The following is a 16,586-nucleotide window of genomic DNA, read 5'->3' on the forward strand; positions in this document are numbered from 1 at the left end:
GTCTTCCGTATCTACTGCCCCTGATAGTAACTCAGCCTGGGAATTCTTCCACAGAAACCTGCTCTCTTGTGCACATATTCATCCCATCTTATCTTCAGTGGTCCTACCCTGATTTACACCCAGGGTACAATGAATCATGTGGTGAGACAGAAGCTCTGAAACAACTTGCATTCTCTTCCTGGAAGACAAATCCAACCAAAGGTATTCTCAGTGCAATCCAAATAGTGTGGAACAAGTTTGTGTCCTTTTTCAGAAAATCCAGAAAATAACATCTGTCCAACCTCACGATTGAACTTTCAAACTTGTCACCCCCCTCTAAAAGCTGGTGGCACCTTGTTCCGTCTGTCTGTGGTGCACGCCCCACTTCCATCAGCCCCCCCCCCCACCCCCCCCCACTCACTTCAAATGGCACCACAGCTGACTCCGCTCATGATAAGGCTGAATACCTCAATTCTGTGTTTGCTTCCAAATCTTGTGTCCCAAACCCCTCACTCTCGGTACGCACCCTTTCCAGTCATACACAACTGCCTCTGGACTCTGTATCTTTTGCAACTGAGACGATGAAGTTTCTGTTAACCCTCGACTCTGACTCTGCAACTGAATCAGACGGCATGAGCAGATGTGTTCAAAATCTTCTCTGCTCTTTTTGCACATCCTCGCTCTGCACTTTTCACCCTAATATTTCCTCTGTGTCATCTTCCATCTACTTGGAAATCAGCCAACATCGCAGCCCCACTTCAAAGGTTGAAAAATGGATCCCCTCAAAAACAGCCAATAAACTTACTTCCAATCATCGGGAAAGTCATGAAATCCATCATTGCAGTTGATATGAAATCCTTCATTTTCTCAATCAACCTCATCTCATGTCATCAATTTGGATTTAGACCAGGTTACTCTACATTGGACATGCTGTGTCTACTCATCTAAAAATAGAAGGAGGCCCTCAATGTCAGACATCAGATCAGGACCATCTCTCTGGACATATCTCGTGCTTTTGATACTGTCTGGCCTTGCTCTTCAAACTCTCTAACTTTGGCATCCAAGTCCAACTCCACAGATGGCTTACTGACTTCCTCTGGTCTCGTAGACAACATGTGGCTCTCAAATGAATGCTTTCTTCTCCTATACCTGTCAAAGCTGGAGTGACCCAAGCAGTTTGCTGGACCCAGTCCTATTCCTGAACTTCATAAATTCTTTCTCTGACTCCCTGGAAAATCTCCTTTATCCATTCTCTGATGCCTGGTCCCTCTGCCGTGACATCCTTCGTCCTTCAGACAGGCAGGCTGCAGCCTCTTATCTCAATCAGACAAGCTGCAGCCTCTTCTCTCTCTTCTGACCTTGACAAAATCACCAAATGGTCAAATATTTTGAATATGTCTTTCAATCCTCACAAATATCACACCCTCACTATCACTCCCCAAAAGGACCATCTGGCAAATCTCCCTATCTAGTTTCTTCACAATCCTCTTGAGGAAGTTCAATGTCTGCATTTTATGAGTATCGCAAGTCATATTTGTAGCACTCTGTTTGAATTGCACCAGAACTATAAATGTTGAACAATTTCAAAAAGATAAAATGTCTTCCTCAGCAACAATGGCAGACATTTTGGAGTCATGTTAACCCCTTGCAATTATCCCCACAGTGCTCAGCTGAGTGTGGCCCAGGAGAGCAGACGAGAGAGGTGACGTGTGGAACGCGATACGGCTGTGCCGACCGTACCATGCCGGACAGAATCAAACTGTGCAACCTGGGTCCTTGCAGGTCACGAGAGTGGGACCTTGGCCCTTGGTCTCAGGTATAAGTCCCAGAAACACTTCTAACACAATATATGAATTATAGTTTTGGCTGGGATCATATAATGAGTTTGAAGCGCGATGCCGCGCGCGCTAATGCTTACGCAAGGAGCAAGCGGACAACGCGGGTCATAAAAGAGTCTTTATTGAAAGTACTCAAACTGCAGCACTGCTGCTCAGGGCTGCGTGCCCCGTGTATATCGTGAGGCCACGCCTCTCTCCCTGGCGTGGCCCATCCCCACTTGGTGTGCGGGGTGATGTCACCACGTCAGTGCTTTCGTGTCCGCCACACACGCCCCCCCAGAATCCCCGCGCACCTGAAGGGTCAGTTTGCGGGGCAAACGGATGACCCGGCCGAAGCGCCCCCTGGCGACTGGCGGCGTCTGGGATGCAGGGATGCCATCTGGGATGCCTCCGGCTGCAGGACCGGGGGGCGGCGTGGCGGCGGGGCTGGGCGGTGCCGGGGGTCCGCCCGCAGGGGGGCGGCCCCGACGCGGGGGTCGGGCCACTGGCGGTGGATGGTCCACGTCGAGGTGGGCCGGCTTGAGGCGGTCTACAGAAACGCGGTCAGGAGTACAGCCGATGTCCAGGGTGAAGTGCTTCGCCCCGGTCTCCAGCACGCGGAAAGGCCCGTCGTACGGGGGCCGCAGTGGTGTCCGGTGGGCATCGTGGCGGACGAAGACGTACTCCGCCGTGCGAAGCTCCGGGGCGACGTGCGTCGGTGGGTGCCCGTGGCATGCCGTTGGCACCGGGGCGAACCTCTGGGCGGTCTCTTGCAGAGCGGAGCGCTGCTATGCCGCGGACCATGGTGCCGTGGAGTCGGGGAGGAACTCGCCCAGCACCCGCAGCGGTTGCCCGAAGACCAACTCCGCCGCGGATGCGCGCAGGTCCTCCTTGGGCGGCGTCCGGAGGCCCAGCAGGACCCAGGGGAGCCTGTCGACCCAGCGGCCGTCGCGGAGGGTGGCCCGGAGCGCGGCCTTCAATGAGCGGTGAAATCGCTCACACAGGCCGTTAGCCTGGGGGTGGTAGGCCGTGGTTCGGTGCAGCCGGACCCCGAGCCCCTGCGCGACCACCCCCCAGAGCTCCGAGGTGAACTGGGGGCCGCGGTCGGACGAGATGTCTGAGGGGGCGCCGAACCGGGCGACCCAGGTGGCGATGAAAGCCTGCGCGACGTCCGCCGCCGTCGTCGACGCCAAGGGCACGGCCTCCGGCCACCGGGTGGTGCGGTCCACCATGGTGAGGACGTGGGTGAAACCCCGCAAGGGGGGCAGAGGTCCCACCAGGTCCACGTGGACGTGGTCAAACCGGCGTTCCGGCACCGTGAACGGGGCCAACGAGGCCTGGGTGTGCCGGTGCACCTTGGCGTGCTGGCACGCGAGGCACGTCCTGGCCCAGCCGCGGACGGCCTTCCAGAGGCCATGCCAGACGAACTTGTCCGCGATCAACCTTTGGGAGGCCCTCGCGCCCGGGTGGGACAGGCCGTGGATGGCGTCAAACACCTGGCGCTGCCAGCCCGCGGGCACGATGGGGCGAGGCCGCCCGAGGGAGACGTCGCACAAGAGGGCCGCGCCCGCGCCGTCGAACGGCACCTCGGTGACGCGGAGGCCCGTGACGGCGGTCCGCAATGCCTGGACATCGGGGTCAGTGGCCTGGTCCGCTGCCATCCGGGCATAGTCGATGCCGAGGTGGACTGCGTGGGCGACAGCCCGGGAAAGGCAATCTGCCACCGGGTTGTCGTTCCCCGTGACGTGCCGGATGTCCGTCGTGTACTCGGACACGGCCGAGAGGTGACGCTGCTGCCGGGCCGACCACGGCTCGGTGACCTTGCCCATCGCGAAGATCAGCGGCTTGTGGTCGACGAAGGCCGTGAATGCACGGCCCTCGAGCAGATGGCGGAAGTGCCTGACCGCCAAGTGAAGCCCGAGCAACTCGCGGTCGAAGGTACTGTAACGGCGTTCGGGTGGGCGAAGCTGCCGGCTAAAGAACGCCAGCGGTTGTCAAGCTCCACGCAGCCATTGCTCGTGCACCGCGCCTACCGCGTAGTCCGAGGCGTCGGTGGTGAGGGCGATCGGTGCATCGGGCGTCGGGTGCGCGAGCATGGTGGCGTTAGCCAAGGCGAGCTTCGCGCCCGTGAATGCCGTGTCCATCTGCTCGGTCCAGGTAACGTCGCCTTTGCCCGGCTTACCTCGGAGAGCTTCGTGCAGGGGGCGCAGGAGCTGGGCGATATGGGGCAGGAACCGATGGTAAAAGTTCACCATGCCCCGGAACTCCTGCAGCCCTCTGAGCGTGCGGGGGCGCGGAAACCCCTTCACCGCCTCCACCTTGGCCGGCAGGGGGACGGCTCTGTGCCTGGTGACACGGTGCCCCAGAAAATCGATTACAGCGACGCCGAACCAGCACTTTGCGGGGTTCACAATCAGGCCATGCTGGCCCAGGCGTTCGAAGAGCGTGCGGAGGTGGCGTAGGTGCTCTTCGCGGGATGCGCTGGCGACGAGGATATCGTCCAGGTAGACGTAGACAAAATCCAAGTCGCGCAGGACGCTGTCCATCAGTCGCTGGAACGCCTGAGCCGCATTCTTCAGACCGAAGGGCATCCGCAGGAACTCGAAGAGTCTGAATGGCGTGATGACCGCCGTCTTAGGGACGTCCTCCGGCCTGACGGGGACCTGATGGTAGCCGCGTATGAGGTCCACCTTCGAGAAGAAGGACATGCCCGCCAAACGGGCGGAAAAGTCCTGAATGTGCGGGACGGGGTAGCGGTCGGGAGTGGTGGCGTCATTGAGACGGCGATAGTCCCCGCACGGTCGCCATCCCCCGCCGGGCTTCGGCACGATGTGTAGCGGCGACGCCCAAGCACTCTCTGAGCGCCGAACGATGCCGAGTCGCTCCAGGGTAGCGAACCCCGCTTTTGCCACCGCCAGCTTTGTCGGCTCGAGGCGGCGTGCCCGGGCATAGACCGGTGGCCCGACGGTGGGGATGTGATGGGCCACCCCATGCTTGACGGCCCCCGCCGAGAAGGTGGGCCGCGTGAGGGCCGGGAAGCCGGCGAGGAGGCGGGTGAATGCGTCCGCTGCCGGAAACGTACAGATCAACGTGGCCGGAACCGAACCGTTCGGCAAGCCGCTTGGCAAGCCGCTCGTTGAGCTGCTCGACGAGCTGGGCAGCGCACCAGCGAGCGAGCTGAACGTCTCGGCCTGGACAAGACGTCTGCGCTTTACGTCGACCAGGAGCCCATTAGCGCACAGGAAGTCCGCGCCAAGCAGTGCCATGGGCACGTCAGCGGTGACGAACGTCCATCGGAAAACCTGCCCTCCGAACCGCAGAGAGAGGCAGCGTTTTCCGTACGTACGGATGGGCGTCCCGTTCGCGGCAAGCAGTGCGGGGCCCCCGCCCGCGGCGTGCTTGTCTGACGTACCGGCGGGAACGACACTCACCTGCGCTCCTGTGTCGCACAGGTAACGGCGCCCGGATAATGTGTCCGTTATGAACAGCAGGCTGCTCGAACGGCCGGCGCTCATCGCCACTATTGAGCGCCGGCCCGGGCGTTTCCCGACCTGTTGAAGGAGCATGGCGGATGACATTGCCGAGCCTTGTGGCCAAACTTGGCGTGGAACCAGCACCAGGTGGTGGAGCTGGAGGAGTGCGGCTGGCTCAGCCAGGCCGGTGGAGTTGGCGGTTTTCCCCGCGGTGGCGGTTTTCGCCGCGGCGGTGGGCGGGGCGTGGCGGCGGTCACGAGGGGCATATCAGCATGCTGCGTATGCTGTGTAAGCTGATGCTGTGGATCAGCATCATCAGCAGCATCAGCAGCATCAGCCTCGAGGTCCGTGACGGCCGTACCGACTCTCGTCCGCGTGTCCGAAGCTGCGAAGTACCTGTCCGCCACGGCGGCCAATGCTCGGGATTCCGTTAGCACGGTCCCGGCCAACGCGAGGCGAACCTGCGCTGGAAGTTGGCGACGGAAAAGCGCCCGGAATAGAGAACCGGGGGCTTCGTCGCCCAACAGTGACAGCATATGGTCCATTCGGACCGACGGGCGCGTGTCGCCGAGCTCGGGGAGATCCAGGAGGCGGTCGGCCCGTGCGTCGTCCGTGAGGCCGAACGTGGCTAGGAGTAGCCGCTTGAGTGCCTCGTACTTGTGGCCGTCCGGTGGGTGGCGAAGGACGGACACAACTCGAGCGGGCGTGCCGGGCCCGAGGGAGGCGACGACGTGGCAGTAGTGCGTGTCGTCGCTGGTGAGGCGCCGAAGCCGAAATTGGGCTTTGGCTTGGACGAACCAGACTTCGGCCTGGGCCTCCCAAAATTCGGGAAGTTTAATCGACATTGCAATGGTGTCGTGTTCGGAAGGATCGCTACGGCAGATCCAACGTCGAGGTCACCATATGAAGCGCGATGCTGCGCGTGCTAATGCTTACGCAAGGAGCAAGCGGACAACGCGGGTCATAAAAGAGTCTTTATTGAAAGTACTCAAACTGCAGCACTGCTGCTCAGGGCTGCGCGCCCCGTGTATATCGTGAGGCCACGCCTCTCTGCCTGGCGTGGCCCATCCCCACTTGGTGTGCAGGGTGATGTCACCACGTCAGTGCTTTCGTGTCCGCCACAAGTTCATTGTTGTTTACATGATATAACGAAGCTGCAGATGTGGTCACCAATGAGTGATGATACCGGTCCAGCGGCTGAGGGGGGCGTGTAGCATTTTGGATTCCCATGCATGGACAACTTGTGAATGTCTGCGGCAATAGAGTAACTCGGGTAGTGTGTGTGTGTGTGTGTGTGTGTGTGTGTGTGTGTGTGTGTGTGTGTGTGTGTGTGTGTGTGTGTGTGTGTGTGTGTGTGTGTGTGTGTGTGTGTGTGTGTGTGTGTGTGTGTGTGTGTGTGTGTGTGTGTGTGTGTGTGTGTGTGTGTGTGTGTGTGTGTGTGTGTGTGTGTATATATATATAGTAGAAATCTACTATCTCTGTGAGAAATAGTAAAAACTCCACAGTACGAGCAGGTCGTCTCATTTGCATTAAATAAATAATCGGGTGATTAAATCAGACGCGGACGTAACTTCAGGACGTCGATCTTTAATTGTCGACAAGCTTTCGACCAACAAAGGTCTTCTTCTTAGTCGTCCCCAAGTTCAGCGGAAGTTCCTCTTCCAAGTTCTTCCGACTTTCGTAATTGCTTTGAATCTGATTTAATCTCCCGGTTATATATATTGTTACGAATTCATGTGAATTACTATTCAGGTCTTTGCTTATCAATGTGTAGTCGATTAAAGGTTGTTGTGATAAAAGGGTCAGGAGCCCTTCTGGGGAAAAGGAGACCGGAAACGGAAGGAGAAAGACACGAGGTCCTGCAGAAGCGACGATCTTCCTCTTCCTCGCCGAGCTTCGAGGCGAGGGTATCGATATTGAGCAGCGTCTGACGCTGCGTTGGAAAACCCGTCTGGCGAAAGGAATTACCCCTTGACACATCAAGTTGCCGTGGGTTCGTGCACGGAACCAAGCGTCCTACACAGTTCGCCTCACCGTCTACAAGGACGCGTACGGGTCGCACCTTGGGCCTCGCACGCTGGACAAGCTGCGCATTGCTTTGCCCGCTTTGCTTGGCAAGGAGGTGTGCGCTGCAACCGTTGTTCCCGGTACGTGACGTGCACGTTTGGGAGCACGTCAGCCAGGGGTTCGTTCAACCGCCCGTGTGCGGAGAAGCCGACCATCATCTTGGTCAGGAGGGGCCCAGAGACATTGTGAGGGACAGAGACCAAAGGGGTCGTGAGTACCCAAGGGGTCGGGAGTGGGGAAAGGGGACACACATATATAAGATGGCCATCTGAATAATACTGGTGATTAATTGTTGATTGTTGATTGTTGATGGTTGTTGATTGTTGATGGCTCGGGGAATATATTATTGATTATTCCGGATCCTTGGTGTGGGGTTTCTTATTGACTGGAATTCATATTGATTGCGTTACGAAAGCGTATAAATCATTGATCTTTCTGGCGGAGTTCCTCTCACGGTCCGGGGGTCACCGAGACCAGGTAGTTACCGGGAGGACCACGTAACAATATATATATATATATATATATACATATATATATATATATATATATATATATATATACATCCATATATAAATATAATATATATATGTATATAGTTCTATATATATATATATATATACATCCATATATAAATATAATATATATATGTATATAGTTCTATATATATATTGTTACGGTACGCGGTTAAAGATGTTATATTTGCCGAGCGGAGGCTCCGCGACCGAACAGTTATTCCCCGACTAACCCGATTCAACCCCAAACGTTGGCCGTATCGCACCGCAGCTGCTCAATATGGAAAACTCTAAAGCGACTGAATGCAAAGAGGAAGAAGACGTACAGAAGAGTAACTGGGTTTATTATTTACACATAAAAGCAAGACGAAAGCAGTCACGTTTATTTACAGGGACATGAGACGCAGGTGACACAGTGAAATCTTTAGCTTATACAAGCTTAATTACCTACCCAGGACAGAACAAACAAAGACGACTCACACGGGGAATGATGACAGGAATTGGCTGGAAGGAGAGGAAAGTCCACTGGGTCCGGCAGCACGATCCGCACGTTGGGCAGCCGCCGTTCCTTCACGGCCCTGCTCCGAACTGCCGTCCAGGTCCCCAAGCGGTTGGCGAGCGTTGTTGCTGCTGCTGCTGTAGACGCTGCCGCTCGCGAGCAAGGTGACGAATAGCAGGCTTGGTGCTTCCTTGGATGATCTCTGCTTGTTGGACCTCACAACTCAGCTCTTTCTTGGACCCTCTCTCTTCTCAGCTCATCTGCCTTGGACCTTTTTGCGACTCTCTTAAAAGCTCCTCTCCTTTCTCAGCCCATCTCATGTCTCTCCCTCCTTGTCTCAACGGCTTGGACTCCCTCTCGTCTGCACTTGGGAATGCCCCGCCCCTCAACCTTTTCGAACCTCCCCCAAACGTTCTCTCTCCGCCCTCTCAAGCCAAACCCCTTGCTCATGGTTGGTCGAGTGGGGCTGGCTCACTCCTCCCCTCTATGACGAGGTGGAGACACGCCTTTCTTCTCCGACCCTGCCTCGTGGTCAATGGCGGCAATTGGAGGGGAGGTAATTGGCAATGGCGATCGAGGCCTGGCAATGACGAAAGGGGAAATGGAGGTTTTGGGAATGGGAATGAAGGGAATCTATCTCTTTCACTGGTGCAATGGAGTATTTCAATTAATGGGAGACACAGCCTTACCCTAAAACACATAATAAGATATAACTATCGAACAGGGGTATTCTATGATTGGCTGACGTGTATGCTTTTGGACTAATTATGGGACGCCCTTTGACCTTTACACAACTCCGGAGGCAGGAGGCGCAGAATAAACAACAATAATAATAATAAAACACACAATAAAAAAAATACAGTCCTCATATCCGCAACAATATATATATATTATATTATGTGTGTGTGTGTGTGTGTGTGTGTGTGTGTGTGTGTGTGACCCGATTATATATATATATATATATATATATATATATATATATATATATATATATATATATATACATATACATATATATATATATATATATATATATATATATATATATATATATATATATATATATATAAGCAAATATATATATATATATATATATATATATATATTGTTACGGTACGCGGTTAAAGATGGTATGTTTGCCGAGCGGAGGCTCCGCGACCGAACAGTGCTTCCCTGACTAAAACCCGATTCACCCCAAACTTTGGCCGTATCGCGCCTCAGCTACTCAATATGGAAACCTCTAAAGCGACCGAACGAGAATGAAGAAGAAGAAGAAGAAGTACGGAGGAATAACAGGATTTATTAAGTATTTTCACAAGCCAAAGCAACGAGAGCAGTCGGTTATATACAGAAAATGGAAGGAGCAGACACACAGTGAAATCATTAGCTTACCTATTCAAGCTTCATTAATAAACCCCAGGACAACATTAAAGACAGACGGACAATCACACTTACACGGGGAAATGCAGGCAGGGAGGAATGGCTTGGAGATGGGTGGCTTTAGAGGCAAGGAAGGTTCAGCGGGTGCTGGGCACGGTCGGGCCAGAAGGCACCGCCGTCAAGAAGCCGAGCTTTGGTCCCAAACTGCGCGGGCGAAGGTCCGAAGGTCCTGTACTGCCTCGTGCGCTCCTTGCGTTGCCCCGGTCCGTTTCTCCTGCAGCGCGGCACGTCTCACGGCGGCTCGGTCACACCTGCTCGTCTCCAGCGCATCTCCTGGACCCAGAACTCATCCCTCCTCTCCTTATCTCCTCTTGGGAGCCTCCCGCAGCGGGTTATATAGGCCCCGCCCTTCACCCTTTTCGAACCTTCCCCAAACGTTCTCTCTCCGCCCCCTCAAGCCAAACCCCTCGTTCTGGGTTGGATGAGCGGGGCCGACTTACTCCTCCCCTCTATGACGAGGTGGAGACCCGCCTTTCTTCTTCGGCGTTACCTCGTGCGTAATGGAGTCAACTGCTGCAAAGTGGACGGCAGATGAAAATGCAGCAAAGTGCAAACCTGGCACTTGGAAGCTGCCATGGGGCGTCGGAGGGCCTACTATTATTTAATTCGGTGCAATGAAGAGTCAAACTAGTGGGAAACACATCCTTAGCCTACACAGAGAATAAGGGACTAACTATTTAAAAGGATATATCGTGTCCCGTGTGTAGGTTTATGGAATTAACTAAGAGGACGAGCTGCGACCATTCTTTGCATTATGAGGGTCAGTTACACACAACAAAACCATACTTTTCACATTCGTTACACTTTCTCAAAATTGTTACACTTCTCAAATCCGTTACACTTCTCAAATCCGTTACACTTCTCAAATCCGTTACACTGCACCCTCCTTTCTTCAGGCCCGTACTCGGGCCTACAAAACTTTAACTTAGTGTGACACGTAGGTGTAATTCCCTCTACAATTAACCTGACCCTGAGTGTGACAATCTTAAAACACAAATAAATATGTCCCCCTGCTGCATTGCACCCTGTCTAACAGATTTGCGCCCACAGGATAACCAAATTACGGAATTGTTTTCAAGCTATACATTTATGGTGGGGAGCATTATTTACAGTGATGTTCTTTCTTATTTTCAACGCAACCCAGGACCTGTGTTTTTTTTTCTTTTTAGGGAAACAAAAAGAAGGAAATTCCTGTTGGGAGGGAGGAGACAGCACGCATTGCATCGATGCACCAGTACCACTAACACCAAAGCACCCAAAAGCACCCAAGAGCACCAACCAGTGCACAGTCATTACTGTTTGTAATAAACACACAAAAAAAAAAAACTAGTGGTGGTCTTCTTCTTCTCTGCTGGCCCGATGTTCTTCCCGATGTCTTCTTGTTTCATGCGGCCTACTTGGAAATATAGAAAGCACAAACCGTGTCCATTTTTATTTAGGGCCACAGGGGCCAACTAAGGGTGGTCCACCTGTTTGGCATAGGTGCCACCTTACCGAGGTCCGCAAGCAAGATTCCCTGGCCACTATTGCCGGTCTCCAACAGAGGTGTCCTGCCCCAGAACCTGGGGTCCATCAAGTGGTACTCGGCCGCAGAACAGCGGTCCATAAAGTGGTACATCAATGCAATGCATGCTGGTTGAGAGGGTCCTGGCACACAAGACGACCTCCGCACGCTCCCCTCAACACCCAGTGGCGCACAGTCCTCAGGTGGGAGACAAAAGGGGGAAGACAAATGAGCGAGGGGTAAGGTCACAAGGGTACACATCAATAAGGCAATGCAAGGCGAAATGCGTACGGAGAGCGAAATGAGAAAGCTCGTCCCTACCGTACGTCACCCCCCTGTCACCTACACTACCCTTGCCCTTACCCCATATGTACAAAATTTACACCTTTACAAATTCGTCACTACTGTCACGTCTTCCGCATATTCCTCCTATACCAAATTCGTCACCACAATCCCTCTACTTCAAAATTTGCCATCACCCAATTCATCATCAATCCTCATAAGGAGGAAGAGATGGAACACAAAGCACAATGTCACACCCACGTCATGATGCGTCTCACATTCCAAACATCTGCACAATAAAAAATAATCAAAACATGGCATGGTGTGGAGGTACGTCATCTCAGGTGAGTGGATGCAGATGGTGCGAGGAGACTTCCTAATCCTAACTATCCTTTAAATGACTTTAACACTCTTTACTCTTCCCGGGGTCTTTCCCTGCCAATCCATTGGCCAACTTACACTATGGGTTCTATAAACCAATTCCCATTGCCCAAACTGTGGTGCTTCTCAATTTGGGGTCTCACTCCCCCGATTCATCTCCCGGTGCCCTTGCACAATTTCTGGGCTGTGACATGTAGCTCTCCCAGCAGGTCTACCCACCTGCACACCTCCACCACTGCAGTTGCCACCCGAGCTTACCTAGCTCCTCACCCTAACCTAACTAACTGGGGAAGGCCCCTCCTGGCTCTGTCACCCCACTCGGTGCCCTCTGGCACTGGGCTACCCGGGTCCGTCCTCCGGATCCTCAGGCCCCATCCACAACAACTACTACCGGCTCCCAGAGCCCACCTGCGGCCTCACCTGGCCGACATCCTCACAGTGGTGGAGTGCCCAAACCAACTACACACACTAACAGGCTACACGCCCAGCCATTTCCACAACACTAATGCACCCATCCAAACATCATTCTTCCACCCGCACCACAGATGCCAATATCCAACCACAATTTACCTATACCCTCTACCTAACATTTACACTACCCGCCCCGGGTATTCGTGATGGGGGTCCACTCTTCCCCCATTCACACCTTCGCACCATCCACTCCACTCCACAATTTCCACCATACTCACTCCACGACCATTCATTCCAATACTCCAGATATTCCACACTACCATTTATTCCACACTCCACGTATTTCACACAACCATTCTCCATACACCTGTTGTTGCACACCTGTGCAATCATACCTGGTGCCACCTGCACCCTGCTCCTCTTCCTGGACTAGTTGGTCAACACAACACACATCACCATCACCCCCTCATACACTGCTCCATCCACCTGTTCAGTTGCACACCTGTGCAATCACACCTGTTCAATCACACCTGTTCACCATACACTTTTCACAATACACTTCCGAATACACCTCCAACACTCACACGGCATCATCTCATCTAACTACTCCCCTCTGAAACTTGCGCTTCCCAGTCGCCCCTTTAAACTATTGCGCTCCCTCGTCATTATTATCCACACTAATCTACCTGCGTCCCCACTACAGGTGTCATTGTCACTAACTAACCTTAACGTTACCTAATGTCATCTTCTAGGTCCCTACACACGATATATCCTAACCCACCCGGGCTAGTTTTCACTGCCATCAACCCCATAAACTAGTGCTCCTTTGCCCCCCTCTGTGAGGGATGGTGGATTGGCCATCCCTTCACATGGGGCATCTCCCACTACCATCCCCCCAGTCCTCTGACGCTACGAGCCCCCGTTGCAAGAGGTACTGGGTCCTGCCTCGGCATCTAGAGCCGAGGCGATCCATGAGGGCGCCTGCTCGCCGGCATAAGGTCTTATCCGGTCGGCATGGACGATCCGAGGGAGGGTCCGTGGCCCCATTTTGATCTTAATGACCACGTCACAGATTTGCGACAGGACGACTCCTGGGCCTTGCCAGGGGGAGGTGAGTTTTGGGCACCTTCCCTTCCGCCTCCGGGGATTAAAGAACCAAATCTTCATCCCCGGAGCGTTTTGACTCCCCTGGCTCCGGTCGTCGTACCTGCGCTTCATCTTGGCCCCCGCCAGATGGAGCTGGTGGCGGGCGAAGGCATGGACCCGCTCCATGCCCTCCTCCAGGTGACGTGCGTAACCCTCCTTCGGCGGTGTGTCCATGGTGTCTGGCACGGGACCGCATAGCAAGTCGGCGGGAGCCCGTAACTCCCGCCCATACATAAGCAACGCTGGACTGCATGCGGTGGCCCCGTGCTGGCTAGTTCGGTAGGCCATCAACAGGTACTGGAGATGTTCGTCCCAGTCATCTTGACGGGTGGTGGTGAACAATGCTAGTTGTTGGATCAATGTTCGATTGAACCTTTCCACCATCCCGTCAGATTGTGGCCGCAAGGGCGTGGTCCTGGTTTTCCGAATTGACAGGAGTCTACACACATCTTTTAGCAATTGACTTTCAAAATTTCGACCCTGATCGGTGTGCAGCTCCTGTGGAATCCCGTGCCAACATACAAATCCTTCTACGAAGGCCTGTGCTACCACCCCTGCTTCTTGGTTGGGGAGGGCATAGGCCTCCGGCCACTTGGTGAAATAGTCCATTACAACGAGGATATACTTATTACCTTGGCGGGTGCGGGGCAGTGGTCCTAGAATATCCATAGCCACCCACTCAAGGGGGGCCCCCACCTGATGTAATTGAAGGGGGGGCCCTTATCCTCCGTGCTGGTCCCTTTTTGGCAGAACAGGCGTCGCATCTCCGACACCAGTCCTGTATGTCGCACCCCATATTCACCCAATAGAACCTCCGGCGGACCTGAGATATTGTTTTTGTCCTGCCCAAATGGCCGCCGGAGCGGGTACCATGCACCTGTTGTAAGATGACGTTCTTGAATTTGTCTGGGACTATCACCAGCCAGGAAGTTCTATCAGAGGGAACCTCCACCCATTTGCGATATAAGATGTTGCCTTTCAACTCCAGGGTCTGCCACTGAGCCCAATACGCCTTTGTTTGCGCCCCGAGGGGGGTGACCTCTTCCCCCTTTGGTCTTTGCCCCAATTTGACCCAATTGAACACCGGCCCCAGGACAGGATCCTCCTGCTGGGCCGTGCTCCAAGCCAATTCTCCAAATTCCTCGTCCGCGGTTAGTGGCAAAATTGGCCCTCTCACCCGGATTGCCCGGACAACGAGAATCGGGGCAGAGTCGCCCAATTGTTCCCTCTCCTCATGTCTCGCACAAAATTTGCAGTTTTCCCCCAGACAAGGACGCCGAGAGAGTGCGTCCGCATTACCATGGGCCTTCCCGGCCCTATGGGTCACATTGAAATCGTACTGCTGCAACTTTTCCAACCACCTTGCAATTTGGCCCTCCGGTTCCTTGAACCGAAGGAGCCATTGCAGGGAGGAATCGTCAGTTCGAACCGAAAATTTCCGCCCGTACAGGTACGGGTGGAAATGGTTCATGGCAGCCAGCATAGCCAATAACTCTTTGCGAGTGACACAATAATTTCGCTCGGGCCTACTTAAGGCCCGACTATAGTAACCAATCACTCTCTCCACGCCCTCCTGTGTCTGAGACAAAACTGCGCCCAATCCTTCCTGGCTCGCATCCGTGTCCAGGGTAAATGCCCCGTTGCTAGTGGGGTAAGCTAGAAGGGGTGCGGATGTTAGACACCCCTTCAATTTTTGGAAGGCCTCGTGGCACTCCCGCGTCCAATTAAATTGCGTCCCCTTCTCCGTAAGCCGGTGGAGGGGACGGGCCAACTCCGCAAATTTTGCCACAAAGCGCCGGTAGTAGGAGCAGAGTCCTAAAAATCCCCGCACCTCTTTGATGGTACGTGGTGCGGGCCACTCCTCTACCGCTTTAATTTTGTCTGGGTCCGTTTTTACCCCCTCGCAGCCGATCACGTGACCTAGATAGGTCACCTCTCTTGCAAACAAAGTGCACTTACTCGGGTTCAGCTTTAACCCTGCCTGCCTGAGGCACCCGAACACCTGGTCCAAATTAGCTAACGCCTGGGGGAAGGTCTTGGCATGTACCAGGACGTCATCCAGGTATACCAGGCATGATTGCCATGGCATGCCGCCTAGCACATGCTCCATTAATCTCTCAAAGGTGGCGGGGGCGTTACACAAACCAAACGGCATCACAGTGAACTGATACAGCCCCTTACCTGTGGAAAATGCCGTTTTCTCCTTCCCTGTCCGATCCATCTCCACCTGCCAATACCCACTCTTGAGGTCCAAATGTTGTGAACCAATTTGAGCCCGCAACGGCATCGAGGGTGTCATCAATCCTTGGCAGGGGATATGAGTCCTTGAGTGTCACGTTGTTTAACTGGCGATAGTCCACGCAGAACCGCGTGGTCCCATCCTTCTTTTTGACCAGCACAACAGGTGACATCCAAGGACTTCCCGAGGGCTCGATCACGCCTGCGTCGAGCATTTTTTCAACCTGCTCGTCAGCTTCCGCCCTCTTGCTCCAAGGGAGCCGTCGGGCGGCCTGACGAATAGGCCGGGCCTCACCGGTGTGGATCTGATGTTTCACCAGGCCCGTACGTCCAATATCCTCGGTGGACAAGGAGAAGAGGTCCAAATGGGACCCAACCAGTTTGTGTAAGGCCTCCCTCTGGGTACCTCCCAACTCTACACTACTACGATTTACCATCTCGCAAATGGGATCGGGCCAATTCCTATTACTTATTGAAGGCTCCCCCTGGGGCCGGCTCGGCTGGACGTTCTCGCCCCTCACTGACGCGACTTCTCTAATTGGGGTGCAGCCAGCTACCTTCGTGCCCCTCACTATAGTGCGTGGTTCTGTGCTAATATTAATTACTCGGACGGCCACTACCGGCCCGTCCGTTTTTACAAGGGTGCGGCCCACGATTAAACCAGGTATGGATCGCGCTGCCACCGGTTCGACCAGGCCGCAGGATTCCTGCCATGTCGGGCGGGCTGACCATCGGGCCGGCACTATGGCCTCGGCCCCCGGAGGGATGGTCACGGCCTCAGGAGCCTCCAGCTCCACCCTCTCGGCCGTGCTCACCCCCTCCAATGGTAGCTCCTCC

General features: G+C 54.2%; 1 protein-coding gene across 10 annotated transcripts in view; it reads left to right on the forward strand.

Moving 5' to 3' along the window:
* LOC137436727 (papilin) overlaps window positions 1-16,586 on the forward strand; it is a 285,438-nt gene that overhangs the window by 136,872 nt on the left and 131,980 nt on the right. For all 10 annotated transcript variants that reach the window (XM_068130762.2, XM_078786728.1, XM_068130760.2 and 7 more), the window contains one exon: window positions 1,643-1,795. In XM_068130762.2, the coding sequence (XP_067986863.2) occupies window positions 1,643-1,795 (153 nt within the window). The remainder of the gene's footprint in view (window positions 1-1,642; window positions 1,796-16,586) is intronic.

This window comes from Myxine glutinosa, chromosome 11, assembly GCF_964187855.1.
Source record: "Myxine glutinosa chromosome 11, kmMyxGlut1.1, whole genome shotgun sequence".
Taxonomy (NCBI): domain Eukaryota; kingdom Metazoa; phylum Chordata; class Myxini; order Myxiniformes; family Myxinidae; genus Myxine; species Myxine glutinosa.